The 16,548-nt window shown below is 28.4% G+C and overlaps 1 protein-coding gene across 1 annotated transcript; it reads right to left on the bottom strand.

Moving 5' to 3' along the window:
* Positions 1 to 382: 382 nt before the first annotated feature.
* On the bottom strand, positions 383 to 4,778 carry LOC118051612 (NADP-dependent malic enzyme). Its single transcript, XM_073406118.1, has 18 exons — positions 4,304 to 4,778; positions 4,033 to 4,228; positions 3,739 to 3,890; positions 3,544 to 3,649; positions 3,384 to 3,449; positions 3,046 to 3,141; positions 2,885 to 2,956; positions 2,708 to 2,791; positions 2,530 to 2,628; positions 2,140 to 2,187; positions 1,943 to 1,996; positions 1,730 to 1,828; positions 1,561 to 1,650; positions 1,375 to 1,452; positions 1,173 to 1,247; positions 1,000 to 1,090; positions 704 to 832; positions 383 to 629 (listed from the first exon to the last, which is right to left on the bottom strand). Exons 1-18 carry the CDS (start codon positions 4,453 to 4,455, stop codon positions 541 to 543), a joined length of 1,776 nt encoding a protein of 591 aa, XP_073262219.1. The 5' UTR covers positions 4,456 to 4,778; the 3' UTR covers positions 383 to 540.
* Positions 4,779 to 16,548: the final 11,770 nt, after the last annotated feature.

Here is a 16,548-nt window from a genome sequence, read left to right as displayed (position 1 = left end):
ATTTCTAATATTAAAAAAAAAGTTTTTGTAAAGACGTTAGAACAGTTAGGATTTTACCCGATAAGATAAAGACCTCCTTACCGAGGAGGATTTTTCTTGAACCATGGACAGACCAACAACTAGAAATATGTTAACACCTTAGCTTTTTATCAAACAATGCAGCTTACCTTAGGTAAGGCGTATTTGCGGTGTTAATACCTTCCCTTTACGCAATCAGTCCCCGTATCCGATCTCTGAGACTAGTTAGGGTTCCTAGTGACCAAGATACTAGGTGGCGACTCCCATTTCATCAATAAATGACAAGAATTTCTTGTCTCCCCATATTTACCGATTTTAAAGTGAGACACATATATAGATTCCGCAGCGACGCCACACACCAGTCAAGTAGAAAAGTAGCTCCATTTACTAGTTTAACAACAAGGTACTGATATTACAATCCCAGACAATTTATTTTGCTTATTATAGCGGTTGCTCTCAAGACAGCACGCAGCTTCACACCAAAAGAAAGCATAAATGCACAAGTACAGTAACACAGACAATTCACCGGTAATGTCTATAGGCGGGACTGTACATGCAACTCTCTGCGTGCTTCACAAGGTTTTCTGGACGGGGGAGACGTGTGGCCAGGCCTGCAAGATCACAACATTCAAATAAATTCAGAATTCCTACCACAAAAACATAATACAAGAATAGCCACACTTACCAAGTTCATATGCCTTGGCAGCTACGTTAGCAGCAATTTGGACTGAGATGTTTCTGATGTTAGAGAGAGGTGGGTAAATCAGCCCCTTTGCTAAGTACTCCTCTTTAATTTGCCCAGCCAAGGCTTCCGCTGTTATTAGAGACGGAGAACAGATAAAAACATTAGTCTTCTGATGAGGAGACTCGTGATAGTGTGAATCACCAAAGAGTTGAAATCAAGCAACTAATTGTGTTCTAAATACTGTGAAAAAAATTAAATGAAAAATAAGTACTCCTTGAGATATGCTTTGAACTTACCGGCTGCCAGAAGCATATCATCATGAACACGAATAGCTCCAGAGATGACCAAACCCAGGCCAAGGCCAGGGAAAATGTAAGCATTATTGGACTGGATGGACAAGAACAGCACAAAATTCAGTCCTTGATGTTCAACTCAAATTCTAAATTATTAGACAATTGCATTGCCTAACCTGGCCAGGAACAAAAACTTTTCCCTCGTACTCGACAGGATCAAATGGACTTCCACTAGCAAAAATTGCTTTGCCCTGCAATTCAAGATCAAGCAATGAACATAAGTTTAGAGTTAACCGCACTTGCTTAGATATGTCCTGAAGAAGAAAGATTGTAGATCCCTCAGAGGCTGCTTCCTCAACCCGGTGATGTTGATTTTACCTTGGTCCAAGTGTAGGCTTCTTCAGCTGTACATTCAGATTGTGAGGTTGGGTTGGAGAGAGCCAAAATTAGAGGTTTCTGCAATGCCATTCATAGAAAATGATCAAGTTCTCTCTCTTTTTTTTTTTGTTTATATACAATTATCATTCACAAATATACGTGAAAAACGCTTTGGACATATCGAACCTCATTGATAGTAGCCATGGCCTCAATCACTTCCTTAGTAAATGTTTTTCCCACTCCGGATGTTCCGATCAAGACTGTTGGTTTGATTGCCTGAGAAAGTGGGCTATCTGAATGAGGAACCAACAAATAGTTGAGAGCAGGTAATTGAAAATTGAACAGATTTCCACACCTTGACAACTTCTAGGAGTCCTTTAACGGGTTCGTGTTCATGAGCCCATGGTTTCTTGAAGTGTTGTAATGATTCCTTGCGAGAACTAACAATCAAACCCTGTCAGAAAAATTATGTGGTGTTAAGAGATGAGAGGCAATCAAATAATTCTAGAGCTTGCTCGTAGCTATAAATTATTTAGCAAGGTCATAAAAAATTCTGCTTCGGTATTACCTTTGAATCTGTCAGCCAAATCTTCTTGCGAGTCTCTTCCAAAGGAGTTTTTGACTGGAAAAAAAAAAAGTCAGAAACATGTAAATGAAAAAATATATGGAAGATAAATTGGAGTGATATATGGCGTTACTCCAAATCCCAGTAAAAAGATACGAATCACTAAAGATGACATGAATATTGTAAGAGCAAAACGATACCCGTCTTGACATCTCTAGAGCTATAAGCTCTGCTATACCTGTTCCAGCCTGCAAAATCATAAAGCTACAGTTCAAATTAACTGCTCAAACAATACATATATAACTTAACCACTAGATTTTTAAAGCTGGATAGAATTGGATGTGGATGAGCAATAATCTTTCCTATCATTAACTGAAAAACTTGAACGAAGAAATCATTAAATAAAAGGGGGGGGGGGGGTAAAGAAACTCATGCTTTCACACTAAACACTCAAGAATGTCATCACTCATTCCATAGTCTACTTCTCGAAGTCTTTTATAATCGACTAATTCTTTCTTTTCTTTTCTTTTTTTCCCATGCTGCAGAAGGAAAAGAAAGAACAAAATCATATGGCAAAGACAGAATCTCACTTCCCCAGCACCAAGGAACAAGAAAGTGTGATCAGCCAGGGAACCACCTAGCAACTTCAGTGCTGAAATAAGCCCTGCAAGAACAACAGCAGCCGTCCCCTGCAATAGACAGAGAATAACATATTAAAGTAGGGAAACAGTGTCTTAAGTAATGATTCACGATTAGAGAGCCTCATGCCTGTATATCATCATTGAAGACTAAATGAGTTGTGCCATACTTTGCAAGCAGATCAAAAGCATTGTGGTTAGCAAAATCTTCGAACTGCAAAATTTGGTAAGGAAAAATGTAGATAACATCAGAAGTGAGTTAGGAACATGAAACTTTGGGATCGTATAAGTCAACTATGCATCTGACCTGAATCAGAACTTTCTCCCCATAATTTTGTTTTACAGCAGTCATGAACTCATGGAGAAGTTCAGAGTATTCCTGAAGTAAGAGAAAACACCAAATTTTATTTGATTGCGACTTATATTTTACATGCCTGACCATAATGAAGGTATTCTCAATTATAAAACCTGGCCAGTTGCCCTCTTTTGTCTCAGTCCAATGTAGAATTCATCCTTCAGCAATTGCTCGTTGTTCGTACCCACATCAATGGTTACTGGCAAACACTATAAAAAGAACACATGAAATATTCCCATCAGACAAGATATCAAACCATATGATGCGTCTCAATCCATGATCTTATTTTAAAGATAAACAGTTACGATACTCCATAGCCATTATACACTATTCTACATATACACACATAGATCTTTAAGGGCATATGAAGCACTTGATGCGAGCAACATCTTAAACCTAATGAAAATCAGTCAAGTAGAGAAGAGACTTAAAATGTTCTGAAAATGCTTACAGCTGAAGGACGAACTCCTCCAAGTGCAGTGTAAAGAGACAACTTCCCAACAGGAATACCCATTCCCTGCAACATTTTCAGCATAATCATACGTATATATTTTATAAACCACAAAGAAAAATGAAACTTTTTTTCCCCTTTCCAGTAAATATCCTTATACCTGACAGCCAAGATCCCCAAGTCCCAAAATTCTTTCACCATCAGTAACAACAATAACTTGAATACTCTTCTGAGGCCAGTTTTTCAGCACATCAAGAACTTTCCCCCTAGAAAACCAACCACTTCCTAAAATGAGCTCATAAATTATAAATATTGGCAGGATTTAAGTAAAAACAAAGGAAAGAAATATCCATACTTCTCTTTTAAACTTATATATAGACCCTGAGGACGCTTGAAAATACTTCCATACTTCTGGCAAGCTTCCCCAACCGTCGGTGTATAAACAACCGGAAGCAATTCCTCAACATGATCGATCAAAAGCTTATAAAACAACCTTTCATTCCTTTCCTGTTAACCCCACAGTAAAAATCATCAATATTATTATTACTATTATTGTCGTAGTAGCATATTTAGAGAAATGTAAAAAAATTGGACCCACCATAATAAATAAATAAAAATAGATCCCATTTGAGATCATATATAATAATACCTCAAGTTCCATCATGGCCGTATATTTTTGAAGAGGAAGTTGATATTGTCTAATGGTGTTCATCAATTTCTTTTCCTGAAGCTGTTGAGAGATAGTTGCTGGAGGAAGAAGACCACGCAGGTAGTGTGCATCTCTTTCTTTCTCAGTGAAAGCAAGCCCTTTGTTGTGGTGTGGATCCCTCAACAAGGTATATCCACTACAACCCAGTATTATTATTACCAAAACAACAAAAGTTGACGATCAAAATGAAAACTATTACAAAAATCCAAACCTGGCAACGGAGATGGTCCAGGGAGTAACAAGCACGTCCTCAGTAGCACGATCCTCGCCATAAACGTCCTCAACACCACCACCGACAGTGGATTTGGGGTCCATGTCGAGCACCGAAGCTCCCTCTCTCATCTCCTTCAGCGTGCTCTCCATTCTTAGTTGACTTAATCTCTCTCTGCTGATCTTCGAATATCAAACTAAACCGAACCGAAACCTAAACCTGACCTTTCTTTCTTTACAAATCAAAGGGAGAAACAGCAAAATATATAGAGATTAAATAACAAGTTCTGGAGTAGTGGTTTGCTATGTGTCTGCTCGACAAAAACACAACTTTAAAGAAATACTTATTATTAGTAGCAGGCAAGGTCAAAGCCCCTGTTGTTCTACACGGTACAATTACTTGGTAGGCATCAAATTTTGGAAGTGAGAAAAGAAAAGAAAAAAAATATCCCTTGTTATTTTCAGTTTGTTTGGAAATCTGGTCTGCAGCACTTGTAATTCTTGATATAATAATTGTTATAAAAGTAATATTATTAGCAGCAGAAGCAGCGCTAATCTAGTATCCTCGTTCATGCACTTAATAATTAATTTATTTTTTAGTCCTTAATTTCATATTTGAATATTTTAAGTTAGCATTTGATGAAATCTACACTATAAAATACTTCCTAACATGGGTAATTTGATCGGAAGCCAATAGATTATGAATGAGTTTTTAGTGATTATGTTATTCCATAACATTTAAAAAGAGAGAGAATTAAGTATTCTTGGTGGTGTTTGTTGTCGAGATATTATTTTTTTTAATTATTTTTTATTTAAAAATATATTAAAATAATTTTTTTTAAATATACCTTATTCATGAATGGTGATGTCTAGTTCTGACATGATTGTGTCACTGCACAAATAAACACCACTTTAGACCATGTTTGTTTGTTAGAAAACAGTTTCTTTTTATAAATTAAATTCTGAAAAACAGTGAATTATTTTTCGATGTTTGGTAATGTAATGAAAAATAAGTTGGAAAACATTTCTCAGTGTTTAGTTATGTTATGAAAAATAAGCTGGAAAATAACTTATTAATATTTTATTTTCTTAAATTTATTAAAATAATGAGGAACAAATCTTACAAATTAAAAAGTTGAATGAGAATGAAATTAAAAAAACATATAATTTCATAAATTATCTCAAATAAAATAAATAATAATCATAATAATAGAGATCAAATCTAAAAAATTAAAATAAAATGAAAGATGAAGAAATTAAAATAATAATAATTAACATTTCATAAATTATTTCAAATAAAATAAATAACAATTAAAAGAATGAAGATCAAATTTGATAGATAAAAAATTTTAATAAAAAAATGATAAGAAAAAAGCAAATAAAAATTATAAAAATGAGGATCAAAGTTAATATAAAAAATAAATTTTAAGAGATAAAATTGAAAAATAAATATTCAACACAAATTATATATAACAATCAAAAGTTTGAGGATCAAATTTGATATAATTAGCAAATAATATGATATTTCTAAATTTCTCACAACTCCTGAAAAATGTTTTCCGCCGAAGTTTCCAGGAAAACACTTTCCTGGAAACTAAGCTAAATTTTTCTTTGACTGAAAAATGTTTTTTGTCGACCAACTTTTCTAATAACAAACAAATATAGAAAAGTTTGGAAAATTATTTTTCAAAAATTATTTTTCGGGAAACAAACATAACCTTAATATATTTTTAGTATCATGGTATAAAGTGTTTTTGAAAGTGGTTTTTGTTTAAAATATCAAGATAATGTTTTTTAATTTTTTTTTATATATTCTTACATTAGTATATCAAAATCATCATGAAACATTAAAAAAATTAATTTAATATTTTTTCACATTAAATATATTTTTAAAAAATATTTAAAAATAAAATAGTTACTATACTCTCAATACCTTCAAAAAAAAAAGTTAATTTTTTCTAAAAACTTTATTTAATTTCAACCAAACAAGCTTGAACAATACGACCTTTGCAAAATTATCTCACAATCACTATCCAAGGAAAAGGAAATATTGTTGAACTTTTATAATGATTCGCCCACTAATCACGCACTTCGCTTTCCAAACGCTAGGTTCGGATTTTTAATCAGCACTCAGGGATTTTTCACATGTGATACACACACACACTAAAAACTCTAACTCAAGATATCTATGGCAGCCATTACTTTACCTATTAATCATACATAATATTAAGTCAAACTAACCGAACATTTATATTAATTAAAAAAATTATATATTAATTATTTTATTTTTTATGAATAGAAAAAAAAATATTTTTTAAAAGTATTTTTTTAATTTTAAAATTTTTTTATTTTTTAAATTGATATATCAAACCTAATAAAAAACATAAAAAATATTAAATTAATATTTTTCAAAAAGTGTCACTGCAATGATGGAAGAGCGTCATAAGAATCCGTTGAAAAAAGGGAACAACAAAGAGGGGGAGGGACAGATTTGTCCGTGTTCGGCGGTGGAGGAGGAGGTGATCGGTAAGGAAGGATTCCTTTTTGTCCATTTTCCTGTCCGCGAAATGGATAAAACGTTTATTTCTAATTTTTTTAATTTAATTAAATAATAGCTGGGTTGAAGGAAAGGACCCGCCACGTGGGGTTCTGTCTGTTAATTATTTGGGGGTAATGTGCACATCCATCCCCCCTGTCACGATCAAACTTTGGCAGGATAAACAAACTGATAACGGGTTTATTTTTCTGTTAAAAAGTTTTTTTATTTTTTTAAAATTAATTATTTTATAATTTTATATTATTTTAAAATATTGATATTAAAAATAAATTAAATTTTTTTAATGTATATTTAAATAAACATTATTTTAAAAAACAATTATTAACACAATTAAAGCACTATTAGGTTGTAAGGTGCCCTGGTCCCCTGTGCGTGAATATGTCGATATCAACAGTGTTCTTTGCCTCCTTTGGCTTAGGAATATTGAAAGGATATACTTCACTTCCCTCCCACTAATAATTCATTTCGCTTGTCACTTTCTGCTATTTAGACAAAATCTATCCGAGGATGAATGTGCTCTCCTATGCTTCTTTTAAAAAATATAATTGAACTGGTGAGTTTTAAATTTGTTTTTAATATTATTAAATTGAGTTTTATAAATATCAAAATCACTAAAAATTTATATAAATATTAATTTTAAGATCTGTAAAATTAGTTGAGATACGTGTAAGTTGATCTAAATACCAATATTAATAATAATAAAAAAAGGTCAGCTCAAAAAATGATTGACCACACACATCTAGGTGATCATTTTCAGTTCGGTTCGGTTTTTATAAATAAATAAAAAGTAACCAAATCAAATTTAAAAAAAAAACCAAAAACATGTTCAAACCGACCAGTTTTGATTCTTTTTTTAGGACAACAACTGAATTAGCTTGATTTTTTTCAGTTTAACTTGGTTTTTTTCCGGGTTTTTTCAGTTTGGTTTTTTTTGGTTTTAGGCTTATAAAACTGAACCGAACCGATCTATTTTTTTTAAAATTTTTTCACGATTCAATTTTTTTAATTATTTTTTTTCTTGTTTTCTTGGTTTTTCAATGTTTTTACTCATTCCACAGATAAATCAAAATAATATTTAAAGTGGGAGAATACAACAAAATATATAATCATAAATCATATATATTAACCTAAAAATAATATCATTATATTCAGAGCGGAACACTTCAACAAAATATCTAATCATAATACAATTATAAATAGAGACTCCGTGTGTGGATGTCCTTCCTTAAAATATATCTATCTATGGTACGTCACTAGCTACCAAATTCTAATAAAAGTGAAGCGTGGTGGTGGTTTATCTGGGGAGGCTCCGTTATGGTAATGTGTCTTTATAGAAGTCTTTTGTAATTAAAATCTACTAAAATAATTTTTTATTTTTATTTTTATATTAACACATTAAAATTATTAAAAGATATCTAAAAATGAATTGATTTTTACGTTTTTTATGTTAAAATTAATTTGAAAAGTGGGTTAAATCGCAAAAAGAAAAATCACAATTACAATTACATAATTTTGAGATTTTATATTAATAAATTAAAATGCAATCCATTTTTTTAACACTATTATATTCTAACTTCAGCTTTCACATAGTCAAACTATCTTCAACCGAATCATGAAACTTAACCAAGTTATCCACAATTAAATTGGTACAATTATAGTAAATTATTTTTCTTTCACCTTATTTTAATACTTGAATATTAAATGATACTACGGGGAATAAAAATAATCAACTATAATAAACATTCAAGGATAAAAATAACTAATATATATACTAAAAAAATTGGGGTTTTTTCCTAGGTAATTCACATTGAAACACCTTAAATTTGCTTTTCATTTTCAAACTTTCTTTTGTTGCAATTAGATCCTTCTATAGCCTAACTAGATAGAATTAGGGTTGAGATTATGGGGAAAAAAATACCAAATTAAAAAAATAAAAGACTAAAAAATAAAACATGGAGAAAAGGCACGACTCACACCAAAATCATGAGGATTTTTATTTTGGTCAAAAATTCATTTTGTTTATTTGTTAGTCTCTAAATTTAAAAAAGGACAAAGAAAATCATAAAAAAACAATGAAAGAGATAGAAAGTTTGTTGTCAAGATTCTAACAACCAAAATAATCAAGTTTGGTGTCTACGTGTTTAATTTAATAAAGAGAGTTTGATGGTGATAAACATGCTAAAAAAGAATCATTCTAGTTTGATGGTTGAATTTTGGGTTGGGTAGCAACTTATAATACATTGTTTGCCCTTGTTAACTATTTCATTTTTTTCTAAAAAATAAAAGGCAAATAACCATCTTTGACACCCATCATAAAAGATAAAAATAAATAAATATACCAGGCTCATGGGCCTATGCTTTTGTAAGGCATTGCTTGTCAAGACACCTAATATTGGCTTTAGCTTTTTTTTAGTTACTTTTTAATCTTTAACATCATGTTTTTATTGAATTATTTTATAAGTTTTTCTTTTTCAGTTTTATCTTTACTATTTGAGTGATTTTGGATATATTTTTGTTTTTATCATATAATTAAATAAAAAAATATATTATTGAACAAGTTAAAATCCATAATTTAAATCACGGGTTTGACAAATTAATTTAAATTGACTTAAATCAATTCAATACATTATCCTCTCATTGTTTAAAAAGAAAAAATGTTATCCAACAACTTTTTTAGCGATTATCCAGGTTGTTTTTAGACATACATGTCTAGCCTTTATTTTTATCATTTACTTCTCTTTCTCTCTCTTTTTTTTTTCATCTTCGGACCTGTCAGGTCAACAACATTATATCAAGATAACTTTTACATGGTTTAATTTAAAACCCGAACAAAGCAGGAATTCAAGTCAATAATTTTTAAATTTAACTTGTCGGATTAGATTTAATGACAATATTAAAAAAAATCCTCATAACTTAGACTTTTTTTTTACATCGAATTTTTTTTTTAATCCACGGTATAATGCGGGAAATAACATAGTCAGTATTAAACATTTAGATATAGACAGTGGCAATGTGATTTATATAAAAAAAACAAAACAAAACAAGATGATAGGTATATTTATTACAATTCTTCCTCGTTAAAGATATTGTTCAATAATAGATAATGCATGAGCTGAAAAGTGAAAAATGGTGTTTACTAAAACATTTCAACGCCTGCACGCATGGACGGATCCGGCATGTGTGCAATGTGGGCACATGATAAAATAAAAAATATCATGTTGAAATTAGTAATGGAGTTTTGATAGGTAGAAAAATTATAAAAAAATTTAAAATAGATATGTTTTTAGAATGATGAAATAATTATGATGAATTATAATAAAAATTATAAATAAAAGTTAAGAAAAAACTACGCAAAAAAGTGTTGGTGTAGACCTTAGTTAAAAATCGATAATATTATCATGAAATGATAGTGGTTTTGTAATGAATAAAAAGATAAAATAAAAAAAGTTTAGAATAAAAAGAAATGATCTCGAGGAATTAGTAAAATAACTGATATAATTCTAGCAATGAAAAATAAATATATTTTAAAATAAAAAAAATGGTCTTAAGAACTTAAAAAATTAATTGATATGATTCTAGCAATGATTGAATAATAAGAAAATTTGAATTTTAACGTGAAATTATATACTGACTAGTTTTATGATATTTAACATGACTCTTAATCTGACCATCGAATTTGATTGAAACTTTACAAGGAGCCTTTGAACACATTGCCCTATAATGATTTAAAATTTTAGGGTAATTTAAGTTTGGGAAGGTCATGCATGTATATCAATAGTCGAACAAAAAATAACATGTAGGCTCATTAATGATATTTTCATAAATAAGCTAGGAAAACTAGAAATTCAGCTTCTTCTTCCCTTTTAAAATGTCAGCCAGTGCTGAAAAAATAGAAGAGAAAAAAATTAAGAGCTTCCTCGCTAATATCCTGGAGAGTAACTAAGATTTAAGACAAGATAGATGAGGGAGCGAGTATTCAACATATCCAACTCAAAAATTAAGGGGAAAATCAAGTGAAAAAAATAAAAAAGAGTAGAAAGAGAAAACCCATGATATTAAAAGTAAAAAAAAAAAAAAAAGGAGCAAAAAACTTTAATTGGTTAACATTCAAAATTCATATCATTATCATGCAAGATGTTATAAACTCGATTGTATAAGTTTAAGTAAAGATTAATAAAATTTATGCAAAATCATTAAATTTTGAATTAGGATTCTTAAATGTTAAATTAGAAAAAAGTAAAATTGTGAAAATGTGGTGTTTCTTGGATATAATAAGATGTAAATGACTTTAAATTAATAAAGCATAACCGAAGAAGAAAAATTAGGTGTTTATGATGAAGTAAAGCCAACAATTTAGACTGTGAGAAATTAATCAAATAAATAATTTATGGTTATATGTTGGTTGATTGAAATAAATAATTTATGGTTAGTTATAAGGATGATTGGTTGAATGATTATTTAGTTATTTATATTAAAAAGAGAGATATTTAAAAGTGTTGTTAATAAGAATATCCTACAACGTTTTTAACATATAAAGTTTTATAAGGAGCGTATGTTAATTATAAGATAAAAATAAAATTTTATGGAGTATCTTTTTATAATATATGTAAATTTTTAAACTTTATATTTAAAAATTTTAATTTTAAAATTTTAATTAATTTAGTTAAATACTTATATTAATTTGCCCCTACTAAAATTGGATCCTGGATCCATGTCCGCCTATACATGGAATTTATTTTAATAGTATAGTTAGTAAAAACAATTTGTAAATTAATATATTTAAAAAAAAATAACACAATTCATCTAGTTGCTATACTTCTAATAGTGTATCCAATACGTGATATTTAATTTGCTGCGCTACACGACCATAGATTTGAAAACGGCCCAGCTCAGCGGGTCGACTCAGGACTTAGTCGATATGCGACTGAAACCAGGCTGAGTTGAAAAAAATTAAAGAAGAAAAAATATAGTGTGACCCGATGAGTTGACCTGGCAAGATCCAGTTGCAATCTCTTAATATTTTTTAATATTATTTTAATTTTTTCTAAAAAAATTGATCCCGTCAAAACTCGGAATCCATGTTCTGAACCTGGCGGACACCGAACTGAAATTTTAAAATTTCAGTAGGTTGCGTTATTAGCTGCGCTACTTGCGGTATTCTCAATAGCACAATCAGCTGGACTATGATATTTCTCTGACTATTTCTTAGTTTACTAGTTTGAAAGTTATTTTTGGTTGCTATGTTATTTTCAAATGAGTACTAAAAATATCTAAAATGTTGCGATAAGAATAAAGTAGCTTTTGAATATTTTTTGTATTTTAAGGGTTGCGTGTCTGGGAAATATTTTAATGTTTTCTTAGATTTTACACTCGTTAGAGTGCAATCAATTAAAATCTTGATTGCGTTACTAGAGTGTACGATAACCGTGGGATATATTTTTTTTAAATAATAAATAAATACAATTGTACTCCTTTATAATTTTTTTCTCACGTCTAATTTTTTATATAAAAAAAAAACTCGTGAAACTCGTATATTTCTCTTCTATGTGTTTTTTAAACACTTTTAAGAAATACTACTTTCTTGACTTTCCAATTTTTGGCAACTTTAAGCAAAGTTGATCAAGAAGAAAAAACATTTCCAGTCAACAAAAAAAAAAACAGCCAAGATAAAAATATTTTCCTTTTATTTTTAATATAAAACATTTTTTTTTAAAACTGAAAAAAATAAAATATCCTATTATTTATTTATTATATCAAATTTAATCCTTAAATTTTTATTGCTATATGCTTTGTTTTGAATTTTTTTAATTTTTCCTTTAAAATTTAACTTAATTTTATTTTTATATTAATTTTGATCTTTATTCTTTTAATTGCTATTTATTTTTCTCTTATAATTTTCTTGATTGAGATTTTTCTTATCCGTCGAATTTGATCCTCATTCTTTTAATTATTATTTATTTTATTTCAAATAATTTATAAAATTAAAAATATTTTTATTTTTATCCTTCTTTAATTTTTTTTATCTATCAAATTGAGTCTTTGTTTTTTTAATAAACTTGAAAAAAATATTAATAATTTATTTTTTAGTTAATTTTTCATATCATAACCAAATATTAAAAGTTATTTTTCGACTTATTTTTCATAACATTTACAAATATAAACAAATAATTCTCTTTCCATTCCATTTAATTAACTTTTCAAAGAAAACTATTGTCATATAAACAACGGGGAGAAAGAATGATTTGTCTTCGTATCAAAGATAACAAGAGTCAAGACCATTCAAATATAAAGATAAATGTGTATTTAGTAAGGTAGTGCATGGTGTTGTTCTTTTACAAAAATATATTTTAATTAAAAATATATTAAAATATTTTTTTTATATTTTACAGTTTTAATATTAATATATTAAAATAAAAAAAACATCTAAAAATACTTTTCAAAATAAATTGAATTATATTATAAAACGGATAATCAAAGAGAAGAAAACTTTTAACTTGCCACGTTATCTTTATGTTCTGCATACCCCTTGCAAGTATATTTGTAATAATTATTATTTTTTAAAAAGTATTTTTATTTAAAAATATATTAAAATAATATATTTTTTATTTTTTAAAAAATTATTTTTAATATCAGCAAATTAAAAAAAATTAAAAAAATTAATTATAAATAAAAACAATTTTTAAATATTTGACAAGCAATGTTTTAGCCATAATCCAAACACACTCTACATCAATATCATAGACACAACCCACCACTATAAAGTTCAATCATTATTTTGGAAAATGTTTAGTGCAATCATAATGTGGCCATGACAGCTGACAGCCAAATAGAAATATTGCCAGGCCACGTCTATGTGCTGTGGACAATAATTTTGTCACGAGTTATCAACTCAGATAAAGGAGCAGAGTTTTTGAGCTTAGAAGCATTTGAAGCTAAGAGAAAAGCAAGGAAACAGAAGAAGGGATAAAATTGAAGGAGAAAGCATCATCATGTCTTCGGCAGGTTTTATTCTTATAGAGCATTGCGAGGGTTGCACGTGTGTGGTACAATGATGATTGTTGTTTTAGATCGAGATCTTTTTTATAATAAAAAAAGGAATGATGAATTCTTATTTTCTATGAGTAAAAAAGAAATGGGGTTGCTGCATGGTATTTTAATTATTAAAAATTATAACTAGTTTTAAGAGTTTGGAAGAAGAAAATGATTATGTATATAAATGATGTATTATTTTTAATATATTTTACCTAAAATAAACTGTGTTATTTGTTTGTCTGATAGAAACTAATATATTGTTTTGTTTTCTAATCATTAGTTTGTATAAAATTTTAAAAAAAAAATCTTTATTGGTGAGAAGATCATTATCTTATTAGGTTAAAACCTAGCCATTCTAAAATTAAAATTTTTTTGTTTTAATATTAAAAATATATCTTATGTATAAGTTTATAATCTTTGATATTAAAACAAATAAAATAATTTGTTGGTATTTTTAAAATATAGTTTAAGTTCTCGTGACTTTAATAAACTAAATAAAAAAATACATGTAAAAATAAAAAGACTATTTTTTGTGATTTTATAATATGCTAAAATATACAAATATAATTTATTTTTGAGAGACTTGATCATATGCCATAAAAATTTATTTAAATGTATTATTTCGGAAGAAAGATTTTTATTATATATATATATATAGAGAGAGAGAGAGAGAGAGAAACTAGGTTTTTTAATACTGTAAAACGCCTAGCATATAAATTATAATTTCAAATATTAAAGTGCCAGAATTTAATCCAAAGACCCAAAATTAATTACTAAACAAAGCGCCAAATCTAAAATTGAAATAATAAAATATATATATATAAAAAAAAGTTATGTTTTGCGAGACACTGAAAAGGCAGAAATACATGACTTCAAAAAAAAATAAAAATTGGGGAGCATTTTACAAACAACCCTTAAGACCTCAAAGTTGTATTTTTCGTTTGTCAGAATTTGGTAAATCTAAAGAGAGCTTTAAGCCTTGAAGGGCTCAGCCCATGACATCAACAATTACAGCCCAAAGGAAACAAAGTTGGCTGCTGCTCACGACGGCCTTCGACAGCTGAGAGGCTACTAAAGTCTGTTGTATGGAGGAATTGCTATTTGCCAAGTCGTTCACAGTAAGAGAGCAATTTCAGTTTTGATATGGTTTTGGGTCAAAATAAATAATCAAATCAAAATTATTATTTTTTCAAGTTTTTGAATTGAATCAAACCGAAATTAAAGCATGAAGTGTCTATTCTGCTAAATTATATTTATTCTTAACATTATAGTAATTGATTATTTAAATAATATTTGAAATTCTTTTCAAATAATATTTCTCTTTGCATAAGAATTTACAATCAATATTATTTGAAAACAAATAAAATATTTTTTTCTAATTCACTTAGAATAGTCAATACTCTCTTGATTACTCAAATACTTTCATATAGTTCATGTTATATTCAATATCTACTTTGTTTTTTACCCTTGATTAGAAACAACATGTAGCAAGATCAAAACATAATATTCTCTATATAAGATAACTTAGTGATCTCAAGTCTAATGATTACTTACACAACCATCATGTGAGTCTTTTCATAGACACATGTGATTTCTTCATATAGAATTTTCATGCAAGTCAGTTCAATACACATATCATCTGACAATCACATACACATTAGTTCTAAGTATCTCTCATACCTCAACTTAAAAGAATAACTGCTTTCTTTTATAAACAATAATAATAATAATAATATGTATCAGTATCAGTATCAGTATCAACAACTCTAATTAATATTTAATTTTAATAGAGCATTGATCATGAACATTTAATAACAATGTTTTGATGTAATATGAATCATATAATTATAACAACTTTATAATTTTTTTTCCAAAGTATTTTTATCATAAAAACTTTATTTTAAATCTATATTTATTAATCGAATATTTGATAAATATTGAAGATAAATAAGCTTTTATTAAAAATTAAATATGTTACATGAACAAAGACAACATCATATGTATCTAATTGGTTGGTTATAAAGCATATACACTAACAATAACAACATAAATTCCTAGGACCCTTGCTTAAACATGTCCATTTATTTATTTGGCTTTCCACATTTCTCAAGAATATACAATCTTTTTTCATGTTTTCAGCTTATGATGTTAATTTACATAAAAAGGAAGCGGTAATTGAGAAAGTATAAAAGTTACTCTCTCTCTCTCTTACACCTTGGACAATGACTCATGGAAGGTTGTATTTTTGAATTAGTCTTTATTAGACAAGTGAGAAAATATCTAGGTACTAATTAATTGATCAAATTTATAAATACATGGGGTGTGACAATGACAAATCTTTTTTCAAAATCCCTTACATGTCAAAAAAATTATTTTTTAAGAGATTGTTAAGTTGTTTCGGATTATATTGGTATACCAATATAACTTTTTACTAAAAGCCTTTTAATAAGTTTTCTAAAATAAAATAAGCTCCTCCTCAATGGACTGAAGGGCAAACATGGTTAAACAAGTGACAAAGTTCCACAAAAAAAAAACAACAAAAAAAAATGAGGCTCTTGAAATGTTTTAGTAAAAAAATAAAGTTGAAAATCAATTTAACAAAAAAATTAATGCAATAAAAAAAATAAAAATGGAGAATATAAGGCTTTTTTAGCGAA

This window comes from Populus alba, chromosome 18, assembly GCF_005239225.2.
Source record: "Populus alba chromosome 18, ASM523922v2, whole genome shotgun sequence".
Lineage (NCBI taxonomy): Eukaryota > Viridiplantae > Streptophyta > Magnoliopsida > Malpighiales > Salicaceae > Populus > Populus alba.
The sequence above is the reverse complement of the archived record's forward strand: the minus strand, read 5'-3'. Positions and strand labels throughout refer to the sequence as shown.

Excerpts from the sequence above, each read along its gene's own strand:
- LOC118051612 (XM_073406118.1), bottom strand. The coding sequence starts at position 4,455 with ATGGAGAGCACGCTGAAGGAGATGAGAGAGGGAGCTTCGGTGCTCGAC. Across the intron at positions 3,891-4,032 it reads CGGCCATGATGGAACTTGAG|GAAAGGAATGAAAGGTTGTT; the intron begins GTATTATTATAT and ends TGGGGTTAACAG. Across the intron at positions 1,248-1,374 it reads AAGCCTACACTTGGACCAAG|GGCAAAGCAATTTTTGCTAG; the intron begins GTAAAATCAACA and ends CTTGAATTGCAG.